Here is a 25,584-nt window from a genome sequence, read left to right as displayed (position 1 = left end):
TCTATGCTGTATGATAAATTTGCCATCTCTGTTTATAATCTCTCTGTACAAAAACACATAAGGAGATAAGCAAACCAACAAAAATGAATGAAATTGTTTTAGGATAATTCTAGGGCTCTAAAGGCAAAATGAATGACAAGTCACTGAGTATAAAATTGTGCTGCCTTCTGCTCATTGACACAAGAAAAAAATTAAGCAGATCCTATGCTGATCTAAAAAAAAAGTAAAGCACGAATAGAAACAAGCTGATCTGCCTGCTAGCTGTTGAGAGCCCCTGGGCACATTCCTCCAAGCAACTGATGTCACCTTACGGCTCTCCTCAGCCACTCAGTGGGAGCCTGTTGCTATATTTTTTTCTTCAGCAGAGCTAAATAATTCATCAGGGCACAGTGCTTTGTGAACAGGCCAGATTGCAGGCACAGGGCCAACACCAAGGTCGCCATGGAGATATGTAAGCGCTGTCATCCTCCTTCCTTGCCCAGTTAATAGGAGACATGCAAAACGTAACTGCATGGCTCTATCCATGTTACCAGCTTGAATGATTTCTTTGAAGGGCAGAGGGAAACACCACTGGGCTCCTAAGGTTTCAGTTCTGGGGAAGACTATACCCACTAACAAACAAATCGACAAATGTTGTTTGCATTGATGCTGGAGCTTTGAGGAAAAGCACTTAAAGGGAGAATAAAGGAGGCCTTTTGGCACTGGTCCGCCAAGCATTCTTTCAAACAGATGTACTAAGCTGCCAGCCACTCTATAGGGACAATAGAAGAGTTAGAAAGGAGCCGGGATTAAATTCCTCAACAGCAGACTTACAATTACGCATGCTGCTTGTATTTTATTTATTCCTAATTATCTCTCAATATGGGATCTAAAGACATGGCATTTCAAAATGATAATCTGCAAAGGATTCCTAATAATATTTCTAAATTCACTGGCAGACAGATGCATGGAGATTTCAGCACATTTGTAACAGAACTGACTCTCAAGAAGAGAAAGGTATGATAGAAACCAGGATTTTTTCATTTTTCTCAAACTTGTTTAATTGCAAGTTGCCCATTATGGGAGGTTTTTCTTCTTCTCATTTTTCTGGGTAAATATGAGGCAATGGGGAACAGAGTTAAAGATTACATAGCCTGCCTAAAAGGGTTTAATTACCGTATATGCTTGTGTATGAGGCAAATTAAGGTATAAATTGAGGGCAGATTTTGGGACCAAAGTTCAGCAGTGGTGTCATCATGAAGAAAGCAGAGGAGTCCGTGCAGATTTTACTTCTCCCATGGTGGAACAACTTTCAACTTTGCTTCTCTACTCAGGGAAGGTGATAGTTTCTTTTTATAGGAGTAAAAAAAACTTATTTACATTGACCCACTGATAAATTGAGCCAAGTTTTTGTGATTGATTTTTTAACTAAAATTTCTAGGTGTTCAACATGTAAACAACTCAATATATTTTGCAGTCACGATAACTTCAATATTCCACATGATCACTACCCACCCAGATTGGATATGTTCATAAACTCATTTAAGAACTCTGGTCAAACAGTTTGTTTTTTTAACTCATAACGGTGTTGCTGAAATGTAACTCAACCCCATTTTTCAGATGATTGACTGAGTATCAGAAGGTCGCATGCTTGGAAATGTTCAGTTTGAAATGTACACTAGAATCTAAAAATTCAAATCAATAAAAATGAGGAGAATTGAAAAAGCATTACTCGTTATACTGAAAGATTACAAAAAGTTCAATCTAGGCTGTGGGGACATAAGAATTCAGATCTAAAGGGACTAATATTCTGAAAGGGCAATGGCCTCCTGCTGAGCAAGCAAATTATATACACCTTGTTTCATTCTACCTTTCTACAACACCATTGTATTGTTTTTTTTCTGAAGTATTCATGGTTGATTAAATTTCAACTTAACTTTGTACTCTGCACCCTTTTTTCTTAAGAGGCTACTGTTTTCTTTATTTTTGATATCCATAACTAGCATTTAAAAGAAAGTCCAAGAACAAGGTCAAGTTCTCTCTATAAGAAATGAAACCAGTGTCTGTACATTCCAGCTAGGCAACAATTCTATTGTCTTCAATTCATTTTAACTAGCCTATTTTCATGTTGATTCTGTAGTGTACACGTGTACTCTATGTGGCAGTTCGGGCTTAAGATATGTTTGTTGAGCTGTTTAGATATAAAACTTCATGGCAACAAACAGCTCCAAGAAATGCTTCCATGTGATCTGAGCACAACAGAGCTATGCCATACAGATCATGGTGCCAGGTTTCACATTGCTGGCCTAGGAGCTGGCCAGACCTGTGGCACCTACAGAAATGCATTTCTGGAAAGGGAAGCAGATCTCTGCCATGCTCAGAAAATTAGAAGCTGTAAAATATTTTTGTCTATGGTGACAGTGACAGAACAAAGAACGTTAGCTCCCCATCCATTCACATATTTGTAGATCAGTATCTACAGTGATGCCAAATACTAACATATATGGCAAAAGGTTGGCAGGCTTTCAGTTTTTTAAAAATGTATTCAAGTAGTCTTGCAAATTATATAATTGTAGTCATTTTAAAAAAAATGTCACCCCTGTGAAAAACAGCATGTGATAGCACTCCAAGAGAGCCCTTTGACCTTTCTGAAGTAGCAACTTTTAAATAGCAGCAGGAATAGAACATGAAGAGAACAAAGCAAAATATATTGATGTAGGCAGTAGATTGGAGGCAGAGAGAAGTCTGCTGTTGAGAGCCAGAAATGAAAACATGCTGCTAAAAGGATCCTCTAATTTAATTATTTATATTACTTTTGCTAATGAATCATATTTGAACTTTTCTAAATGGTAGGAATGTTTAAGTTTTCTTGCATCTCCTGTTTCTTCTACACCAGAATCTGACACAAGCATAACTATACACTAACCATGGCTTATTGACTAAATTCTTGTTAAGTCAAACATGCCATGAAACCATAGCTTGGTTGTTGTATGTCTTTCGGGCTGTGTGGCCATGTTCCAGAAGTATTCTCTCCTGACGTTTCGCCCACATCTATGGCAGGCATCCTCAGAGGTTGTGAGGTATTTTTATCCATACCTCACAACCTCTGAGGATGCCTGCCATAGATGTGGGCGAAACGTCAGGAGAGAATACTTCTGGAACATGGCCACACAGCCTGAAAGACATACAACAACCCTGTGATCCCGGCCATGAAAGCCTTCGACAACACATTAAACCATAGCTTTTTTGGAGAGTTTAGCCTCACTTTGCTTACATACAAACAACACTGAAATGTGTTTGTCACTTCACAGCCAGATTGACTGGAGAGGTGAACATATGAAGAATACTGCTGCTTTAGCCTAGAGGCTTATCTAGTTCAGCATCCCATTTCCCACACTGGAAAACCGGATGCTGATGAAAATCTAGGGTGCATCTACTGTAGAAGTAATGCAGCTTGATACTACCTTAATTGCTCTAGCTCAATGCTATGTAATCATGGGAGTTGTGGCTTTACAAGGTCTTTAGCTTTCTCTGCAAAAGAGTCCACAGCATTGAGCCATACAGTCTATGTGGTGTCACGGAATTAATTCTATAGTGTAGATGCACCCCTAGAGAAAGATATGATCTTTCATGGTTGTTCCCAAGCAACTTACATTTATCATGGGCAATGCACTATGATCAATAACCACAAATCACCTTGTCCTCAATGTTATCAATGAATTTGTTGAATAACCTTTGAAAGCTCTCTGATCTGCTGTTCCTCACTGTTTAATTGTGTGTTGTGTGAAACTGTATTGCCACAAAATGCTAAGCAATGACAACCTTAGTTAAATGTACATTGCACTGGTTTCAATGGGACTCATTCACAGGTAAGTCTGATGAATATTGCAGAAAGAACTTTGATTTTCCAGTGCTGATGGAATGCTTCATCCACTTCAAGTCATGATTCATGGTTTCATTTAAAATTCCTTCTCTGGTTGAGGTATTCATCTAACTATGGTTGAAGAAAGAAAGTTATTTTTATATCTGCAAATAATATTGGGGTTTCCCCCTCCAAATTTAATCAACAAGAAATGTTTTTTTTTCAAAGCAAGTCTCAGGAAATCTCAAAGGTTTCTTTATAGGTCTTAAAATCTCAGCATTTCTTCTGTTGTTTACTGGCATCATGAAAGGTTTATGTAGACTATTGTTTTTCCTTCAAAGTGTTCACTTCTGCATTAACAAGTAGTTCATGTAGATAACTAAATGATACTATAAGAACACATATAAGTCTCTTCATTGGCACTAACTCTAAATAAAACTGGCAAAGATGATCATGATTTCAAAGAACATCAACAGTCCTATAAATTACCGAATTATTCTTGATAGAGTGGATTTCTGACATGCATCTACAGCTGGCTATACACAGCCACACTCAGGAAATCAATGGCATTATGAATGCATAACTAGATATAGTATTACAATAACTAGATACAGTGTTACAATTTCTGAGCAAAAATGATTAGCTTTTCTAGATACATATAGCCATCAATGTACAGCACATGTCAGCTGTCTACCTTTTGTGCCACTTAATGAAACTACAAGTGAAAATACATTCTAAGCAGTGAATGGAGACAGGAGTCTAAAAAGAAGTCGCATGAACTGAAAAGGGGAATATAAACTGACATCCTGTTAAGGACATAACCACAGGTATATTCTTTTTTAAAGAATATACAATTGGTAGCATTCCCTTCTTCCCTCCACAGCACTCAAAGCTGACCCCCTTTACTCAACAGTCTCAGAAGCACACTGCAAAGTCATTCCCTACTTCATGTAAAGGAGAATCACAGAAGCATTTTCCTATACCCTGATGTAAAATGGCGGCATAATTGCTGAGATCTACCAGATTCCTCAAAAGGTCTAAGACAGTGGTTCTCAACCTGAGGTCCCCAGATGTTTTTGGCCTTCAACTCCCAGAAATTATAACAGCTGGTAAACTGGCTGGGCTTTCTAGGAGTTGTAGGCCAAAAACATCTAGGGACCCGAGGTTGAGAACCACTGGTCTAAGCACTGCTGTATTCATGTCATATCTATGAAGAAATAGCCAGATGCCTCCCTGTTTCAAAATTACTGTACTACACTGAACCACATGGAGCTGTAGCTATAATATGAATGAGACAGTGAATTCAGATTATGTTATAGAATACTAAGAAAACTTGACAATCAGCAAATGGTCTCACAGTCACCATAGAATTATGAAATATACACAGTGGAGTAGCCTTGTCCTAAAGAAGAGAAAGCATTTTAACCCAAAGAAGCCTCTGCTTCAAAAGGTCAGTGTTACAATTCAATAAAACGTTCTTCAGCCCAGGCTACACAAATCTGAGTAACCCTTTATTTCAGAGGTGTAGAGGTGGGCAACTGTAGATCTCCACAAGACAATGGACTGCGATTCTCATCACCCTCATAATTAAATAGGCTTTCTAGAGCAGATGAGTCCTCTTCGGCGAATCTGAAGGACCACAAATGGCCCCAACAATGAACTTGTCTGTTCGAATCCTAAAGAGGGGTGGACAATTACAGCAGACGTGAGAGTCAATCTCCACTCCTTAGAACACCACTGCAAGTTGTATCTCAGACATTTTTGTGGTCCCCAAAACCCAAAAACTATAGTGCCAAACTTTAGTAACTAAAGTAGGGCAATCCTTTCGTTCAAAATGGAAAAGCTCCTTTTGAAGTTTCCCACAAAGAGTATTCCACATAAACACTCATAAAATGAATACTTCCTGATTATATTGAAGTAACCTCTTCTGTCTGCCACTGAATTCTGGCAGCAGTTTGCGGCACCTAGAAAAATGGACATAAGAGTCATTGGCATCTACAGACACATGCTGGCCAACCCTATCACAACTACAGTAATTATGTATCAAAAGCCGTGCTTTTTGACTCTGCCTTTTCTATCTTTTAGCATGTCTTACTTGACCCATATTGAAAACTTCTCATGATAATAATGTTTGTGTCCTGTTATGTTTTGTTTGCAGGGACTGCAGACTCTGAATGTAAGAGAAAAGGCTCTTTAATTGTGTATATTTTGTATGGCATTTGATGAACTTGCTTGCACTCCAGTTCTATTGTTCTGAAAATGTTTCACTCCCTATGTTGCAAAGCTATTGATTGCTTCCACCAATTTATTCATTGTTCAATAGAGAGTCATTTTGTCAGAGATGCAAAAGATATTAGAGCACACATGATTTTGTTACAGGTGATTTCTGATTATATTTACCCTCATGATGTTCAAAATGTTTTGGATGCTATAGTCTTCCTCCATATAGCATATTAATAGTCCAAAATCTCCAGAGTATACCTTTCTTGTGTTTATACAGAAACAAAAGGAAGATCACATGGGCTACCATGAAAACTGCTCTTCAGCTTTTTTAAATTACTGTACACAATAATTGCTTCTACACTAAGTAATGCAGTTAATGCAGAAGTATTGTTTTTGTGATTACAATACTTGTTCTGAAAAGACTGTGGGCATATCTACACTGTAGAAGTAATGCACTTTGACACCACGTTAATTGCCATGGCTCAGTGCTATGGAACCCTGGGAGTTGTAATTTTACCAGCACTTTAGCCTTCTCTGCCAAAGAGGGCTGGTATGTCACCATGATACAATTCCCAGGATTGCATAGCACTCAGCCATGGCATTAAAGTGGCACCAAACTGAGTTACTTTGAGAGTGTATGCTCCCTATATTTCACCAAAGTTACCTCAATGACTTGAGGTAACTTTAAAATCAGTTTCCTTCCAAATGAGATGAACAAAGTAAGGGAAATTGAAGGAACATAACTTATTAAACTAAAGGGTCAAAGAGTGATAGCATGTTGAAGACACTGATTGTAAGAGATCGGTTCCACCATCAAGCTGTTGCCTGCTTTTGGTCCAAAACTATTTAGCTGTTTGAGATTTCTTTATTTTAGCACTTTTAAACTTATTTATTATGCAATGCTTTTGACACAAAATAAATAAACCATCAAGTTTTAACACAAAAAGTATAAGATCTGCCAAATTTCAAAACATATCTACAGACCTTTTTCTGTGAAAAGCCAACTTATACTATCTGTCTATCCATGCAGCAGTCAGTTATTTATTGGCTATATTATATCCTCCACTGTACATAACCTGTTTTTCAATGAGTGTCAATGAGTGTCCTTTTACCTTCTGAATATGGTGACTATCAAGCCTTTGGATATGACAAACACTACATACATTCTACAACTAAAAGCAAACTACTAGTTGCAATACTGTGCAAACTTTCTTGAAAGTAAGCTTCTCTGAACACAGCTGTGCTCACTTCTGAGGGAACATAGGATCTGATTTAACAAAAGTACCATCGAACAAATTGAGGTCCCATCTACACTCTCAAATAATGCCATTTCAAACTGCATTAAATGGTCAGTGTAGACTCATATAATGCATTTAAATGCAGTTAAACTGCATTATAGGACTCTGCACTCACTATATAATGCAATTTCAAGCTGCAGTGTAGATGGGGTCTGAAAGACCAATACTGAAACTATATTGATTCACAAATGCTGCCTTTTCTCCATACCTGGTTTCAGCCTTAGCAAGTATGTTGAAAACAAGCTAATATGACCTCACTAGTCAGGTTCTGCTATATACAGTGTTCCCTCACTACTTCGCAGTTCACTTTTAACGGATTCGCTGTTTTGCGGTTTTATAATAAACTCTAAAAGACTATTATAAATCATAAAAAATTACAGTTTACAGCCTAAGGAAGGGAGGAAGGAGAAGCCGAAGGGAGAGAAAAGGAGCCCAAGTGGAGGAGAAGGACGCGATTTATCAACACACAAATGGTTGATAAAAACTTAAAATAGTGTATAACTACTAAAATAATGTATAAATATTAAAATAAATATAACATCCCTACTTCATGGATTGTCTCTTATTGTGGGTGGTCCTGGAACCTAACCCCAGCAATAAGTGAGGGAACACTGTATATCTAAGAAAACCATCGTACTATAAAACAATTCACATAGCAAGCACTTAGAGCAACATATCAAGACGTAGATAGGTAAGCTACAAACCACTAAACTACATGCAGTAATGAAAGGTAAGTAACCATTTTGCACCTGAACAGTGACTGACTTTTAAGTCTTTAAAAAACTTTGCAAATTTACTTCAATTGCAACGGAACTTAGTCAATGCTTTCCAATGTCCTGTGCACTATCATCCCTTCAAAAACATTGAAAAAGTTTTCACAGATCAGGCTCTTAATAACTAACTTTATTTTTTGTAGCCCACCTCCATCTCCCTGAAGGGACCCGGGGCGGATTACATATGGCACAAGGTGCCTAAAACAACGTATAAAATAAACACACAGTGCAATACAAAATAAAACCACTAGTATATAATCTGCATTGAAAGTTAAAACATCTGAGTAAAATAGATACAGGTTGGAAAAAATGACATCTTAAAGGTACACTGTGTATTAAAACCTCACCATTACTAGAATTCAGACACAGTCTAGAAAGAAACAAAGGAATACACTACTTGGCTATAAACATAGATACACAATTTACACAAAAATGAAACAGCATCTCTAAATGTGCAATTATTATTACTGGAATTAACACTAATTTGAGGTCTTCATGGACTGATGTTGTAGGACCTTAAATACCCATAGATTAAAATACACTTAAAATGAATGGCAGTCAAGTAGCAGTGGCAAGATGTGAATGGTTGCTCGGCAACCAAAAAGCTGAAATAAAATTCTTAAATAGCATACAACTCCCATTTAAAAGATAAAGCTTCAAGTATTAAAATTATTATTTTAAGCAATTCAATTCAATTCAAATAAACTGTTTATTTGTGTCAAATAAACAGGAAAGGCCTGAATTTTACTACAAAATGTCCATGCTAGAAAGCACAGAACTATCACACTTCTCCCTGCCATTATTCTAATAACTGCAATCCAAACGTAATAACAAAAGCTCTGTTCATACTTTAAGGCAGCACCACAATAAATGAATAAGGGCTAAGTCCTGGTGACTGTCTTTGCATCCGATTTGTACCAACCTATTTTCCTTCAGAAACAGAATCTGTATCATGCACTGAGACCTTTCCTGTAGGATTTGGGGCATTGTAGCATGTGCACACTGCTTGTGTATGCAAGAATTAATAATCTATGACAGTCATATTACCCTATATACCAGAGCTTTCAAAAAAAATTTTATATTGGTGACACACTTTTTAGACATGCATCCTTTTGCAACATGGTAATTCAGTTTTACTGGCAAACCAGAAGTTAAATCAACCCCTTATAAGGGCTTCACGTAATCTAATCTAGTGTATGTGTGCATGAGATGTGTAATATGTAAGTTTCATATATTCTTCATTTGATAGCCGCTCCATGTGGTTCATCACAAACATCATTGTCAACAGATTTTATTTTCTTAATTAGCAACTTATACATTTTAGTAGCATTTACTGCAACTTAATCAACAAACTTCAAATTATAACAGCACCTACACTTGAACAGCACCAGCCTTTGCTTGTAGAAGCAGAGGGAGCATTTGTCACGCAAAACACATTGGGGCTACAGGCAACCCACTCGTGTGTCCCGAAACACAGTATGGAAAGCTCTGCGATACACTCGTGTATAAGTCAAGAAATTTTACTCAAAAAACAACCCAAAAATGGGTTGATTTATCTAAAGATCAATTTGAGTACTGTACTTTCACTGTTATCCAAAAAGGAACTATCCCCTTCTCTAAGCAAAGTGGCAAAAGGAGAGAGCTTATTCCATCCTAGGAGAGTGTAAAAGAAGTACTGATCCCCTTCTACTCTCTCTTCCTTTTAGGGGGGAAATTGCAACAATGGTCGAGGTAAAAAGCCCCCTGAGAGGGCATTAGGTTCTTTCCCCTCTCACCTTATCCATGGGTATTAGCAAAATCCATAGCTTTGGCACTAAAAAGTACTCTAGACATATACATGAGGTCAATTTATACATGAGTAAGTATGGGGTTTTTTTCGTGGCACGAGCGACTTGAGAAACTGCAAGTCACTTCGGGTGTGAGAGAATTAGCCATCTGCAAGGACGTTGCCCAGGACACACCCGGATGTTTTGATGTTTTTACCATCCTTGTGGGAGGCTTCTCTCGTGTCCCCGCATGGAGTTGGAGCTGATAAAGGGAGCTCATCTGCGCTCTCCCCGGGTTGGATTCGAACCTGGAAGCCTTCAGGTCAGCAACCCAACCTTCAAGTCATAAGGCTTTAACCCACTATGCCACCAGGGGTTTCTAGTAAGTATGGTGATTCCCACCCTTCATATTTTCATTGTTTCCACACACACACTTATTTAAATAAAGAGTTCTGGCAGGGCAATGTACCCAAGTTTACAGAGATTAAGCAAAAAAATCATATGATTTGCGAACTTTGCCAGTTAGTCCAAATAAAGGCCCAATAAAAGAAAGCCCAGATTCTAGTTTTCAAGTTGGACAGAGATAATGAAAGGACAGTGTACACATGAAATGTGGACATGGATACCACATTTAACTTATAATATCCACAAGCTAAAGCAAAACGTATCTTTGAAACCTGAGAAAGTTTCAAAATATTTATCAGACTTTATATCACTGTTTTCTAACATAAACTCAACTGTGTCCTGGGAAGAACATAAGAATAGAACTGCCTAAAGCAAGTACTGACCTTTCAAACAGCTTCAAATAAAACTAACAGGGGGAGGCATAAATCTTAAATCATTGTAAGCCCAGATTTAAGAGGCTGTTACTAAAGGTATACTAAATTTTAAATGTTATTGTGTATCAGATCTAGAGATGTGAGGGCTGAGGAAAAAGAGAGATTGGGCATGTTTCTTGGCAATATTGGAAGCTTTGGCAAACACTACAACATAGTTAGTAAATTATATAATCACTTTTAGAGTGAACAGAATGCTTCTAAAATAAGCTTTTACGCATCCATCCGTAATATAAGGAACTGCATTGTGTGAAAAATTGCATTTAATATATTCTATGGAATTTGTGCTCCTACTACAAAATAAACCAAACTCAAATCCAAGACACTTTTCATTACTGACATCTTTATGAGTGTGACACGCAAGCAAATTTTATTTCTTGTGATGACAATGCCCTACCAAAGAGTTTAATAGTTTCAAAGTTGAGATAAGCTTTGCATCTAATATGTTGCTAGCCTGCTCCTCAGGGTGGTGACACTTTTCTTTCAAAGCTGGTGGCTTGGGGATGAATCAGAAGCCACCAAAGTGGGGTTCTGGGGCTGCATCTGACCCACAGACTCTACTTTCCCTACTCCTGATTGTGAAGAAGTGTATAATTATATTTTGTTTATAGATGACATGTGTATTTGATTTTGTTTGAACAGTCAGGTTTGGCTAAGTTTAAAATGGTGAGTATTTGAGTTGATGATGTATGGGGGAAGGTAGCCATCTTAGAATGCTAGAACAGGTTACCCTAGCAACAGGGGCGGAGCTAACCGCCACCTGGAAAGGAAAAGGGGGAATATTTAAAAACCCAGGCAGTCTGTGATTTTCTAGTCACAGTGGAGGATCTGATTCTTGTGAGGAGAATCAGGTTGGCTCAAATAGAAGGATTTGAGTCAGATCTAAGTTGGACCAGACTAGGCAAGTTAGGTGACTTGTCTAGGGTCATTTATAGAGCCTGTGGATTAGGGAAAATTAATCCCAGGGGATCCAGGAGGATCAGGGTTTAGTGTAATCCAGAGAAAGAAATATTTTGAAAGTTTAACCACCTCATATCCGTTTGTAACCATTAAGCGAAGTGCCTTTAACAAGTTATATGAAACCATCAAGCTCTGTACCTGCAATAAACTTGTTTTGATTTTATTCAAATCAAGCCTCTGTCATACTCTTATATTAAGTTAAGTAACAACAACATCTGAAGTAAAACAAATAGAGACAGCTTAAAAGAACCAGTGCCATCTGCCTGACGTCTCCTCCATTGGTGGCAGCGAAGAAGATAGTCAAACAAATAATTAATTAACATCATCTCTCATAAAACATCTTTATTAATTGGTGGTATCTGTGTGTGTGTGTGGGATCAGAGGGATTCCATCTCTGTCACACATTCCTGTCAGACACCTCACCTCTGTACATATTGATGGCAAGCGGAGGGATTCAAAAGGGATTCCATTCCCTGTCACCTCAGCATCTTTACACTGATCTAGCCTTATAGAGGGCAAAGACTACTTAAATTATTATTAAACTATACCATCCAGGTTATTTTATTAGAATTAAATTAATACAGGTTGAATATCCCTGATCAGAAATGCTTGGGACCAGTGTTCTATATTTTAGGTTCTTTCAGGTTCTTTGAATTCTTGAATATATATATTGAGATATCTTGGAGATGGAACTTATGCCTAAACATGGGATTCATTTATGGTCTGTATACACCTGATACTCATAGCCTGAAGGTAATTTTATACATAATAATTTTGCATGAACCAGGTTTATGTACATTAAACCATCAGAAAACAAAGATGTCACAATCACAGCCATCTATGTGTACGATTTAAGAGCATTTTGGATTTTGAAATTCTGGATAAGGGATACTCAACCTATATTTATCCCACCATCAATAAGAAACCCCCTACTTACTACACAATGCGAAACATGTTGCTGTTGAAACAAAACCTTTATGTGTAAAGAAACTTCGATTAACAGTATCCTTTTTACATTTTATAACTCACAGCTCAATACAAGGCACTTGTAGACTGTGGGGAAGGGTTGCCAGATCTCAACACCTGGGCCATTTGCTGTGATTCAACTCCAGGTATAAAGTGCAAATTCTACAATTTGAGAGAGTAGACTTAAGGCAAGAGAAAATGGATGTGTGCAAATCTCCAGCTCACCTGGTGGAGTATAGCTTGCTACAATCAGGAAAGGTTTGATGCTCCAACTTGCAAACAGTCTCTAAAGCTGATATAGGTACTTACTAAGCTTCTTCTTTCCCTCTGAATCAGTGGGTCCCCAGATGTTTTGGTTCAACTCCCAGAAAGCCTAACAGCTGGTAAACTGGCTGGGATTTATGGGAGTTATGGGCCAAAACACCTTGGAACTCACAGGTTGAGAACCATTGTTCTGAATCATTGAGGCATCAGTTTCCATCCTCTACTTTGCAGCTACCTCATGGCTAAACAAAACTAGTCTAGATCTGGGAGGGATAGCTAATACTCCAGAAGATAGGAGCAGAATCCAAAACGATCTTAACAGATTAGAGAGATGGGCCATAACTAACAAAATGAAGTTCAAAAGGGACAAATGCAAGATACTCCACTTAGGCAGAAAAAATGCAAAGATACAGAATGGGGGACACCTAGCTCAACAGCAGTATGTGTGAAAAAGATCTTGGAGTCCTCGTGGACAAGTTAAACATGAGCCCACAATGTGATGCGGTGGCTAAAGCCAATGGGAATTTGGCCTGCATAAATAGTATCGTGTCTAGATCCAGGGAAGTCATGCTACCCATCTATTCTGCCTTGGCCAGACCACACCTGGAATACTGTGTCCAATGTTGACAAGCTGGAATGTGTCCAGAGGAGGGTGACTAAATGATCAAGGGCCAGGAGAACAAGCCGTATGAGGAGCGGCTTAAGGAGTTGAGAATATTTAGCCTGCAGAAGAGAAGGCTGAAAGAAGACATGATAGCCATGTATAAATATGTGAAGGGAAGTCATAGGGAGGAGGGAGCAAGCTTGTTTCTGCTGCCCTGGAGGCTAGTATGCGGAACAATGGCATCAAACTACAGGAAAGGAGATTCCACCTGAACATCAGGAAGAACTTCCTCACTGTGAAGGCTATTCTGCCTTGGTCAGACCACACCTGGAATACTGTGTCCAATTTTGGGCACCGCAGTTGAAGGGAGATGTTGACAAGCTGGAAAGCGTCCAGAGGAGGGCGACTAAAATGATTAAGGGTCTGGAGAACAAGCCCTATGAGGAGCGGCTTAAAGAGCTGGGTATGTTTAGCCTGCAAAAGAGAAGGCTGAGAGGAGACATGATAGCCATGTACAAATATGTGAGGGGAAGTCAGAGAGAGGAGGGAGAAAGCTTGTTTTCTGCTGCCCTGGAGGCTAGTATGCGGAACAATGGCTTCAAACTACAGGAAAGGAGATTCCACCTGAACATTAGGAAGAACTTCCTGACTGTGAGAGCTGTTCGGTAGTGGAACTCTCTGCCCGCGAGTGTGGTTGAGGCTCCTTCTTTGGAGGCTTTTAAGCAGAGGCTAGATGACCATCTGCCAGGGGTGCTTTGAATGTCATCTTCCTGCTTCTTGGCAGGGGGTTGGACTGGATGGCCCATGAGGTCTCTTCCCACTCTATGATTCTATGAAATGTTCTTTATCCTCTTTCCCCAAGTAGGTGAGAAGGAGTAATCTCATCATGTGATCAGGAAACAGCTACCTAATCTAAGAGTTTTCTTTTAATTTCCAAACAGGAAAAAGTTGCATGTGTGTTTGTTTTGAATGACATGTAATGAATAACTGTGGCTGCTATTAAAATACTCAATATCAATAAACAATAATATTAATAGGGCTGTTACAAGTCACATATTTTGGTCTGGAAACTTCCAAGGTCTGGGAGAATTCTAAACCAAAAAACCTATTAGGGGAAAGTAGATGTAAGGATACAGAGAAGTACACTGTGATCACTGTCACCAACCATAGGAGCATGGATTTATAGGGTTTCCATCCTAAATATCTTGGTGTCACCTTAGATCGAACATTAACATATAGGAAACACTGCATGAACACCAAGCACAAAGTAGCTGCACGCAACAACATCCTGCGGAAACTGACTGGCAGCTCATCGGGTGCAGACCCACAAGTGATAAGAACATCAGCCCTGGCCTTGTCTTTCTCAACTGCTGAGTACGCCTGTCCTGTCTGGCAAAAGTCTGCCCATGCGAAGCAGGTGGACATAGCACTAAACGAAACATGCAGAATAATCACAGGATGCCTTAAACCTACACCTGTTGATAAACTCTACAAGTTAGCTGGCATTGCCCCTCCTGACGTGCGATGGGAAGTTGCTGCTAACGGTGAGAGAAATAAGGTCAAACACTGTGAAAGCCACCCACTGCATGACTATCAGCCTCCTCCCACCAGACTCAAATCAAGGAAGGGCTTCATGAGAACCACCACTCCTCTTGATGTACCTCCAGCAACAGCAAGGGTGTCCCTCTGGGCAGCTAAACCTGGCAATTCTAACTGGATGGCCCCCCAAGAGAGTCTTCTTCCAGGGGCAAACCAAGAATGGGCAACTTGGAAGTCCCTGAACAGACTCAGAAGTGGAGTGGGCAGATCTAAAGACAACTTGGCAAGGTGGCACTACCTGGAGGAATCCTCCACCTTGTGTGACTGTGGAGCAGAACAAACAATTCCGCATATGTATGCTTGCCCACAATGCCCTGCCTCATGCACGGAGGAGGAGTTGTTTAAAGCTACGGACAATGCGGTTGCTGTTGCCCGTTTTTGGTCTAAAACTATTTAGTTGCTTGTGATTTCCTTTTTTCCCCATCATTTTAAAATGTATTTGTTATGCAATGCTTTTGACATGAAATAAATAAATGGATTTCTAGGTTATAAGCTAAGCTAGTCATTTTTTACTTCAATGCTTTTCAGTAATAACTAAAAAGACACTTCTTGATTGCTTGGAAAGTACAAAATATATAAAAGCCATAAGCCTCAACCTAAAGTACAAAAAATACACTTGTCCCACAAATATCATTGCCACCCGAAAACCCATAACAAAATTAAAGTCACAATGAGAATCTATATTTGAAAGATTATGGATTATTGTCCAACATTCAGTGAGATCATATGTCTTTAGCTTTACAAGTCACAATTGTTACAAATTGTTACAAATGTTACAATTGTAATGTTTAGGGGAATAGTTGGTTACAACTAGTCTCTCACTTATCCAACATAAACGGGCTGACAGAAAGTTGGATAAGCAAATGTGTTGGATAATAAGGAGGGATTAAGGAAAAGCCTATTAAATAGCAAATTAGGCTATGATTTTACAAATTAAGCACCAAAACATCATGTTATACAACAAATTTGACAGAAAAGGTAGTTCAATACGCAGTAATGCTATATAGTAATTACGGTATTTACTAATTTAGCACCAAAATATCACAATGTATTGAAAACATTGACTACAAAACCAGACTGTGTTGGATAATCCAGAACGTTGGATAAGCGAATGTTGGATAAGTGAGACTCTACTGTACTATCACTAGTAACTTCCAAGCTTTTGGAAAACACTACCACAATGTCAGGATGAAATACATATCAAATGTCTTATTTATATACTTCAAAATGTAGTGTTATGATTTGTAGAACATAATAACTAAGTTTGCGATTTTTGTTTAGAGTAGAGAAGACCTCCAAACAAGGATACTTATTAATAAAGCAATGTTACAACATTGACAGCTTATATATCTGAAGTTTGTACATGTGGTGATCTGAAATACACATGCTTTTCAACCCTTATTTATTCGTGAGTAGGAATTGCAAGCAAGAATTCTTGAGTCAGACCACATCTGTCAACCAGAAAAGTAGAGAAATCCCCATTCATGTCATTTTCATTTGTTATTAAAGTCATACTCCAGGCACACAAATACACTGGAATGACAGGCTGTTTTCTGTAATAAAATGGCCAGCTGGGAATGAAAAGGCAGCATTAGGCACATAACATGATTTTGTCCCAGGCTCAAAACACAAGAAAGAACAAATGCAGGGTTACATATGGATTGGCTTTATCTTTTGACTACTTCAGTAGAGGAGGAAATGTCCTAGCCTCTTTCGCTCATGAATTGTCTGCTCCTCCAAGGACAAGTAAGAACTGCTAAATTGACTAACAGACTGGAGAACAGTGAGCATTTCTACCCTCAGTTAAAGCTAGCACAAAGAACATGAGACACTTCAGCACTTATAACATCCTCCTGAGAAGTGTGAGGAGGCAGTTACATCATTCTGGGAAATGATTCAGCTCACAGTTCTTTGGCCAGGGTCAATTGCTCACTTTCAAATTACGTAGGTCACTGTCTTTTGCCTTCTTCTTCACAGTTAACTCCCTTCTTCCAATGAAGCAAGTTCTTGCTTGCAAAATGTATGTGATACATTCAATTACTGTAGGACTCCTGGTTTTCTTTGTGGCAAAAGACTAAGGAAGCTGGTCCTCTGGAGTCTGAAGCTACCAATGAAACTGTACCTCATGCTACTCCACCTACGTCCAGGCTCTATTGGCAGAATAAATTCAAACAATATACAGAGATGACTCAGCTCTCACCAACAGTATTAGTTACTGAGTCAAATAAATCAGAATATAGGATAAAAAGGCAAGCAAAACACCATAGCCAAGGCTGCTTTGAATGCGATTTTCCTGCTTCTTGGCAGGGAGTTGGACGAGATGGCCCATGAGGATATTATTATATATTGTATTGTTCACTGTGTTGTGATGTGTTGTTCTTTTATATACTGTTTATATTGTATTGTTCTGGGCATGGCCCCATGTAAGCCGCCCCGAGTCCCCGTTGGGGAGATGGTGGCGGGGTATAAATAACATTTATTATTATTATTATTATTATTATTATTATTATTATTAGGTCTCTTCCAACTCTATTCTATCTGGATGTTATGTGTGCCTTCAAGATGTCTGTCAACTTATGGCAACCTCATGAATTTCATACCCTGTTTCCCCGAAAATAAGACATCCCCAAAAAATAAGACCTAGCAGAGGTTTTGCTGAATTACTAAATATAAGGCCTCCCCCAAAAGTAAGACCTAGCAAAGTTTTTGTTTGGAAGCATGCATGGCGCCCGCCAAACAAAACACCAGAGCATGCAGGATCGGTAAATGTACATACGAGTTGTACATGGAAATAATGGTAATAACAAGAAATTCTTGACAGGAGTCACAGTTTATCTGGTTTGGTTATGTTGGTTTGTGATGAAAACCACTGTGCAGTATATAATAAATGTTCATTTTTTTGTTCAACAATAAATGTGAATTCTTCTTCATGGAAAAATAAGACATCCCCTGAAAATAAGACCTAGCGCATCTTTGGGAGCAAAAAATAATGTAAGACCCTGTCTTATTTTCGGGGAAACACGGTAGGATTTTCTTAGGTAAGAAATACTCAGAAATGGTTTTGCTATTTCCTTCCTCTGAAATATACCCTACAACACCTGGTAATCTTGGGTGGTCTCCCATCCAAATACTAAACAGAGCTGACCTTGCTTAGTTTCCAAGATTAGATGAGATCAGATGCTTTTAGGATATTACATCCTATACATTTAGCACACCATAAATCTATGCCAGCAGTTGTGTTTCTCACAGTCAAGGCCTTGAGATGCAATGGACAAATAGCTCCCCACCCACCACAACAAAAGTGTGAGAGAAAAATGTGTTACAGTTGTATTAGAGAACACTTACACATTCTCTGAGAAATCACAGAGAATGCTAAGGTAGTAAGAAATCAAAGTTATATCCCACCAAGTCTTCCTCTCCACCAATTCAAACACATGGTTTTTCTTTACAGCACACAGCCCACAATTTGACACACAAAACACTCTGTTCATTACAAAATCCCCAGATCTATGCATGAAAATGAATATGAAGAATTAATGCTCTTATATAAATAGGGCAACATTTATGGGTATGTTAGTTTGCATGAAGAATAATAGTTCTTGTTGTAATACTAGACCATGGCCAAGGCAAAGATTGCCAAGGATCACCCATAGTGGTGTCCAAGAATTTCACTGAGATTTCATACTGACTCCTCTAGCTCATTCCAATACTGATAACAGAAATGTGACAACATACACTGCAGTGACACCCATAGCCATATCACTGATAACTGTCACTTCAATAAGACTCATTAATTACTTTATGTTCCTAAATATTAACATTTTAAATGATCTCATTTGGTTAGATTTGCATCCAAGGCTGACAAAAAAAACCTGCTGAAACTAAGAAAGGTAAGTATTATACAAAAGGAAAGAAGGGAGTGCAAATCAGAGTTTCTGGTATTATAAAACACCATATAACCTAAATACATCAAATACATTGTTGGCTTACAGTATTAAAAATGTCGAATTCTAGCCAACTGTGTCATACTGGCAGCAAACTGAACTTTCACCATGTTTCTCCACCCAATCTTTAGGGACCTCCCCCCCCCCCCACATCTGCCCAAAGTACACCTCACCCTAATCATGAGGATCATGATAATCTTTATAGCATTCATAGGAGGGTTGGGGGCTGCCAAGGCGAAGAAAGGCCAAGATCAAGTCCTTCTGCAGTACAATATTGGATGGAACCAAAGAAGCAGAAGCAAGCCTGAACAATAAAGTATGTTCATATCACATGAATAAAGCATCCCTTTATTAAAACAATGTAAGTTTTCAGAACTATATATTGACCAAAAACACAGTTACAAAATGTGTGAATTATTAACATTATTTTAGTATTTCATATTTAAAACTGCAAAAATAATTCAAACCAATCTCAAACAGTGAATATATTAAGAGTTCAAGACTTATTGCCCAGACCATCAGAAATGTTTGTTCAGCAGCCAGCTCAATGAACACTGGTGTACGGTGTACTTGCATGCACATACACATTCATTTTTGGCTTTATTTAAATTGCTCCTGGAACAGAATTTGCTGTGCTCAAGAAAGGATGGCTTTTTACTGATTTATTGTCTTGTATAACTATTTTATGGGTCTGATGCTGACACAGAGAAATCCATGGCAGGGTGTCACCATAATGCTGCCAAGCCCTTAGCCTCACATTGCCTCTGCATTGTGGTCACGGCTGCTCCATTTTACAACAAATGGCACTTGAAAAGCTCTTAGCCATACTCAAAAGATAAATTGAAATTAATTTTCCTTCAGCCTGGAAGCAGAGACCATGCTAATTTCAATGAGGCAGAGGATGATAAGCAGGACATCATCGTTTGCTTTAGCTGAGCAACAAGATTATCCATTGACCAAAAAATATTTCAACCACCTGGTCCCCAAGCAACTATATTTAGCATCAGTGCCTAGAGACTCAAAATATCTTTCTAGGTCCAAACTACCTTATATCAGATGCTGCAGATGACCACGTAAGAAAAGCCTTCCCCAAATCAGTGCTCTGCACAAATGATAAACTACAACTCCTATCCAAACCAGGCAGTATGGTGTGTGCTCTGGATTATGTTAACTGTTGTCTAATCCACCTGGAGGATACCAGATTCAGAAAGCTCTTAGATTTCATTTCACCTGATACTCTGGCATCAGAATGAATCAAGTATCATAAACAACATTAAATCATGGAGCATCAAATCGCACCATGATGGTGGCCATGTTCAGTATTTGTGAATATACTCTGTGGTTGGAGAAAATACCAAATGTGCCCTTCTTTGACTTTTCTTCCTTAATAAACTTTTTCTCCATATACCTCCACTCAGTTTAAGTTGACTTTTTTCTCTTTCACTTTTTGTTGCTGCTGCTACTGGCCTCTTGCTAGATTCCCAACAGACTACAGCTATCCTTTCACTCCTCATCTCCTAGCACCATCTGCTGCTGGCCCGTTTCCTGTAAAGCAGGCTGCTGGCACAACAATTTGCAGTGACAGGAGGAAAATGCTTCCCTCCTGAGCCGGAATGACTTCCTTACTCCCTCAACAATAGTATTGCCTGAACAAGACACTTTTGGGTAGATTGTAGTCCTTAGTGCTTTCTAATGCTTCCCACAAGAACAATAGGAGTGCAAACTCATATAGGGAGAAAGTTTCCAAGAGGCAGAATGAGCCTAGCAGACTTGGCACTTGTAGTTTACTTTTCCATTGTACTATCTTGGTCTCTTCTCATTTCAGAAATGAAGGGAGCCACCTGGTTAATACTTGGATGGAAAACCAGAAACCTGGACATGGCTAGTTAAAAATGCTATCTAAACTCTGACAGAGTTGACAAGACTGAGCTAAATGAAACAATACTTTGACTCAGCATAATAGAGCTCCCAAGACTGTGATCAGAGGTCAAAACATAATAGGTATTTCGAATTTCTTCCAGCAAGCTTATAGCCTAGTTATTTGGCAGAGGTTTAAAACTAGGCAGGGGAAGGAGAAAGGAGGACACAGACAGTGAAGAAGGCACGACCATATATGTCAAAGAAACCATAGAAAGAAACCAAAAATAATTTTAGCAACAGAGTTAAATGACCACGTTGAGGAAGTCAATAAAATCTCATACATGATTAAATATCCTCTGCATCAACAAGAAAGAAATAATATTGTGGAACGTTTTTATCAAAACCAGGGAGGTTGCATCTTGTGTGACAATCTTGCATGCTAAAGGAATGAGAGACTGGTGTGAAAGAAACTATCAGGTGTCCATAAATAAAAGAGATACCTTGGGGACTGGGGTCAGCGGATGGAGTTGCAGGAGTGTAAGTGAAATAGGATGCGGGTGGTTGAGGCATGAGAGTTATAACAGATGGGTGGTATCTCTGAACATCTGTAACAGGTAACAGTACCAGATCTCATCTGGAAGCTAAGCAGTCAGTTCTGGTTACTACTTGGATGAGAGACTGCTAACAAATACCAGGTGCTGTAGGGTCTTTTTCAGAGGAAGGAACTACAGAAACACCTCTGAGTCTTCCTTGCCTAAGAAAACTCTGAAATTCATGGGGTCACCAGAAGTTGACAGGCAACTTGAGCTACATTCACACACACACATTGGGAGGGGTAGGTGAGCAAGATGAAATTGTGGTTTTGTGCAAAGGAGAAACTAGAGGAAACATATACATATATACAAATGCACATGTGTTACCACAAGATGCATCAAGACAAACATACAAATAAAGAGAGAGAATTCCATCACACTTGCATGACACTTCAGCAAGATGAAAGAAGTCAATAACCAGAGAAAAGCTCCAGTACATTCAGCTCTATACTAAGAGGGATGCTCTAGTCCAACTCTGATCTGGAAGTAAATCCTACTGAACTCCATAGGGCTTACTTCTGAGTGAGTCAAGCACAGGATTGGTCTGTCAACCCCAACACAAAGTACTGTATGACCAAATCCAAGGATCTTGGGCAGGGTTTTGAAAAACTGGTGATGAATCCCAAAGAGCTCTTATCAGAGAGTGCTCCCTTAATTGCATTTAAACTAGCAGCACAAAGTTCTTCCCCACTTGGTAACATTTTTCTTCCTGTTTGGAGCAGCCGTAGGGGATATCCCTTTAGCCCAACTAAGAAAGCCCCCCAGGAATATCTTTTGGCTTCCTCCTCCCCATTAATAAGGGACCGGCTAGTTGCAGGATATCCTGATTGTCTTAAGCTGGCTTGAGGTGAATCCTTTGCATGGTGCCTACTGACCTCTTGCAAACTCTTTCATAGATAGGGACCTTCCACCTGTAGGGGAGGCTGTTCTCTCTCACACACCCAACCCTCACCTACCAACCCCTATATGCTAGAGGGCACCATCTGGGCACAATGACAGTCTTTCCTGGCCCAGCACTGGGGGTAATGGGGTCCTGGAGATGAAGTGCTGGAAACTCTGAGCTGCAGGAAGCCCAGGCGTACTGGTAGACCTGGCACTTGTCATGTACTTTCCATCATACTGGAATACTGTGTCTAATTCTGGGCACCGCAGTTGAAGGGAAATGTTGACAAGCTGGGATGTGTCCAGAAAAGGGTGACTAAAATGATCAAGGATCTGGAGAACAAGCCCTATGAGGAGCAGCTTAAAGAGTGGGCATGTTTAGCCTGCAGAAGAGAAGGCTGAGAGGAGACATGATAGCCATGTATAAATATGTGAGGGGGAGTCATAGGGAGGAGGGAGCAGGCTTGTTTTCTGCTGCCCTGCAGTCTAGGACGCATAACAATGGCTTCAAACTACAGGAAAGGAGATGCCACCTGAACATTAGGAAGAACTTCCTGACTGCAAGAGCTGTTCAGCAGTGGAACTCTCTGCCCTGGAGTGTGGTGGAGGCTCCTTCTTTGGAGGCTTTTAAGCAGAGGCTGGATGGCCATCTGTTGTGGGTGCTTTGAATGCAGTTTTCCTGCTTCTTGGCAGGAGGTTGGGATGGATGGCCCACAAGATCTCTTCCAACTCTATGATTCTATGATCACACCCGAGCACCCTGGCGGACTTTGCACTTGTGTACTCTCCATCACAATATCCTGAGCTCTTCTCATGATTCTATAATCACACAATTTTGAGCTCTTCTCATGTCAGAAACTAAGAAGGAGCACACTTGAGACGGAAAGCCAGGGATGTGTACGTCAGATTCATTCAAGATGCTACCTAAAACTCAAATGTGGACTCAAGTTTAATAAGCCTACGAGATTATGGTCAGAGTTAGGCCAGGCGATGTACACAGGTTAAGGGTGCCTTTGCACTGTAGAATGCACTGTAGAAGTTTGACACTACTGCACTTCATCTGCCACGACTCAATGCTATAGAATTCTGTGAGTTGTAGTTTGGTAAGGCACCAAGGAGCCTAAAGACCTTGTAACGCTACAGTCCCACGATTTCATAGCATGGAACCATAGCAGTTAAAGTGGTGTCAAAGTGTATGTAGGTCAGGCATGGGCAAACTTGGGTCCTTCAAGTGTTTTGGACTTCAACTCCCACCATGCCTAACAGCCTCAGGCCCTTTCCTTTTCCCCCTCAGCCGCTTAAGCGGGCCTGAGGCTGTTAGGCATGGTGGGAGTTGAAGTCCAAAACACTTGAAGGACCCAAGTCTGCCCATGCCTGAACTAGAGGAAACGAGACGCTCTGCGTATATACAAAGGCACATGTGTTCCCACACAAAATAAGGCGAGAGAATTCCCACTGGAGAGAAAGCGACCCACACAGCGCGCGCGCCCGCCCGCCCCACACCTGGGCCAGCTTACCTCTACATTGAAATACTGCTCGGCTCTGCACCCGGCGGCGGCGGCACATAAAATCCAAAGCAAGGCTTGCAAGACAAACACCCGCGACTGATGCGCGAAATCCCCCCGGCTTGCAGTGCGGAAGGCGCGTAAGCTCATAGTGAGCTTCGAGGGGAAAGGAGACGGAGAAGGCGCCGTGGGCTTCCTTCCCTCCCTCCTGCCTTCCTTCCTTCTTTCCCTCCCCTTCGTCGCTGCCTTTTTGTTCTTCCTCCTCCTCAGCCAAACAACAACAGAGCCCGCAGAGAGAGACAGAGAGGAAGGAAGATGGGATGCCTGTCTATCTCCTTAATGTTGGGCTCGATGCAGGTTCAGCGACAGCGGGGGAAGGAAAGAAGAGGAGGAGGAGGAAGAGGAGGAGGAAGGAGGAGCAGGAGCGACACTTCACTCCTCAGTGTTGCGGCGGCGGCAACATTGAGCAGGGTCAGCTCTTCCTTCTCGTCCACATCCTTCGCCGCGATGCCGCCGCCTCTGAGAGTGGCTCTCCTCCTCCTCCTCTTCTTCTTCTTCTTCTTCCTCCTCCTCCTTCCTTCCTCCCGCTGGCCAAGGCCTCGCCTGCCCGGCCTCCCGCTCGCCTCCGCTCTCCAGCCTGCGCTGATGCCTCTCGCCTCCCCTCCGCACTAGGACGCTCAGCCCTCATCTGCATAACTCCGCCCCCTTCCCCTCCCTCCCGTGTGCATCCCTTCAAAGAGCCCTCGGCACTTATCTGCATAACCCCGCCCCTTTGCTCCCCCTCCTCCTCCTCATCGCTTCCAACAACCCCCTCCCCAAGGCTCCGCCCTGGACCTCGAGGAAAGAGAGGAAAAGAAAGGAGGGAGGCAGGCAAGGCGAGGTTGATGTTGTTGCTGTTGCTGCTTCTGGGGGGACGACTCTGTTTTGTTGCGCTCCCAACACTGTGCAAGTTTCTCACCTCCCCACAAATAAAGAGGAACCAAGCGGGAAGGTAAGGGAGATGCTACTCCCTTACCTTCCTCCCTTACCTACCTCTCCAAATAAAGGCAATCAGGGCCGTAGCCAGAAAAAATTTTCGGGGGGGGGGGGGGTTGAACCCCTGGCACCCCCCACCCCCGCTATAAACCTGTCAATATCTGTTTGAGATAGTGCCTGGAGGGACTCTTAAATGTTTTGCGTCTCATAGATTTAGCATGGGGATTTGGTTAACCAGTTAAAATTCATGAGTAAACCAGGTTTTTTTTTTATAACTTGAAAAATTTCGGGGGGGGGGGGGTTGAACCCCTACCCCCCCCCCCTCACTACAGGCCTGAAGGCAATAGAGAGAGGGATGGGGAGGCTCTGCAAAACAAGCACTCGCAGCACAAACAAGAGCAGAAGCAAACCTTTTAAACATTGGGTTGCTGTAAGTTTTTCGGGCTGTATGGCTATGTTCCAGAAGCATTCCCTCCTGACGTTTCGCCCACATTTATTTATTTATTTATTTATTTTTCAAACTTATATGCCGCCACTGGCAGGCATCCTCAGAGGTTGTGAGGTTTGTTGGAAACTTTTTTTTTTTCGTGTCAGGAGCTATTTGAGAAACTGCAAGTCACTTCTGGAGTGAGAGAATTGGCTGTCTGCAAAGACGTTGCCCAGGGGACGCCCAGATGTTTTGATGTTTTACCATC

The 25,584-nt window shown here is 40.6% G+C and overlaps 1 protein-coding gene across 2 annotated transcripts in view; it reads right to left on the bottom strand.

Moving 5' to 3' along the window:
• Nucleotides 1–24,584, bottom strand: part of mmp16 (matrix metallopeptidase 16) — a 215,524-nt gene extending 190,940 nt beyond the window's left edge. The window contains exon 1 of one of the 2 annotated variants that reach the window (XM_062980199.1): nucleotides 23,927–24,584. In XM_062980199.1, the coding sequence (XP_062836269.1) occupies nucleotides 23,927–24,064 (138 nt within the window). In that variant the 5' untranslated portion in view covers nucleotides 24,065–24,584. The remainder of the gene's footprint in view (nucleotides 1–23,926) is intronic. The other variant, XM_003219534.4, reaches the window with a different exon arrangement.
• Nucleotides 24,585–25,584: the final 1,000 nt, after the last annotated feature.

Source organism: Anolis carolinensis, chromosome 4, assembly GCF_035594765.1.
Source record: "Anolis carolinensis isolate JA03-04 chromosome 4, rAnoCar3.1.pri, whole genome shotgun sequence".
Taxonomy (NCBI): domain Eukaryota; kingdom Metazoa; phylum Chordata; class Lepidosauria; order Squamata; family Dactyloidae; genus Anolis; species Anolis carolinensis.
This window is presented reverse-complemented; position numbering and strand designations above follow the sequence as displayed.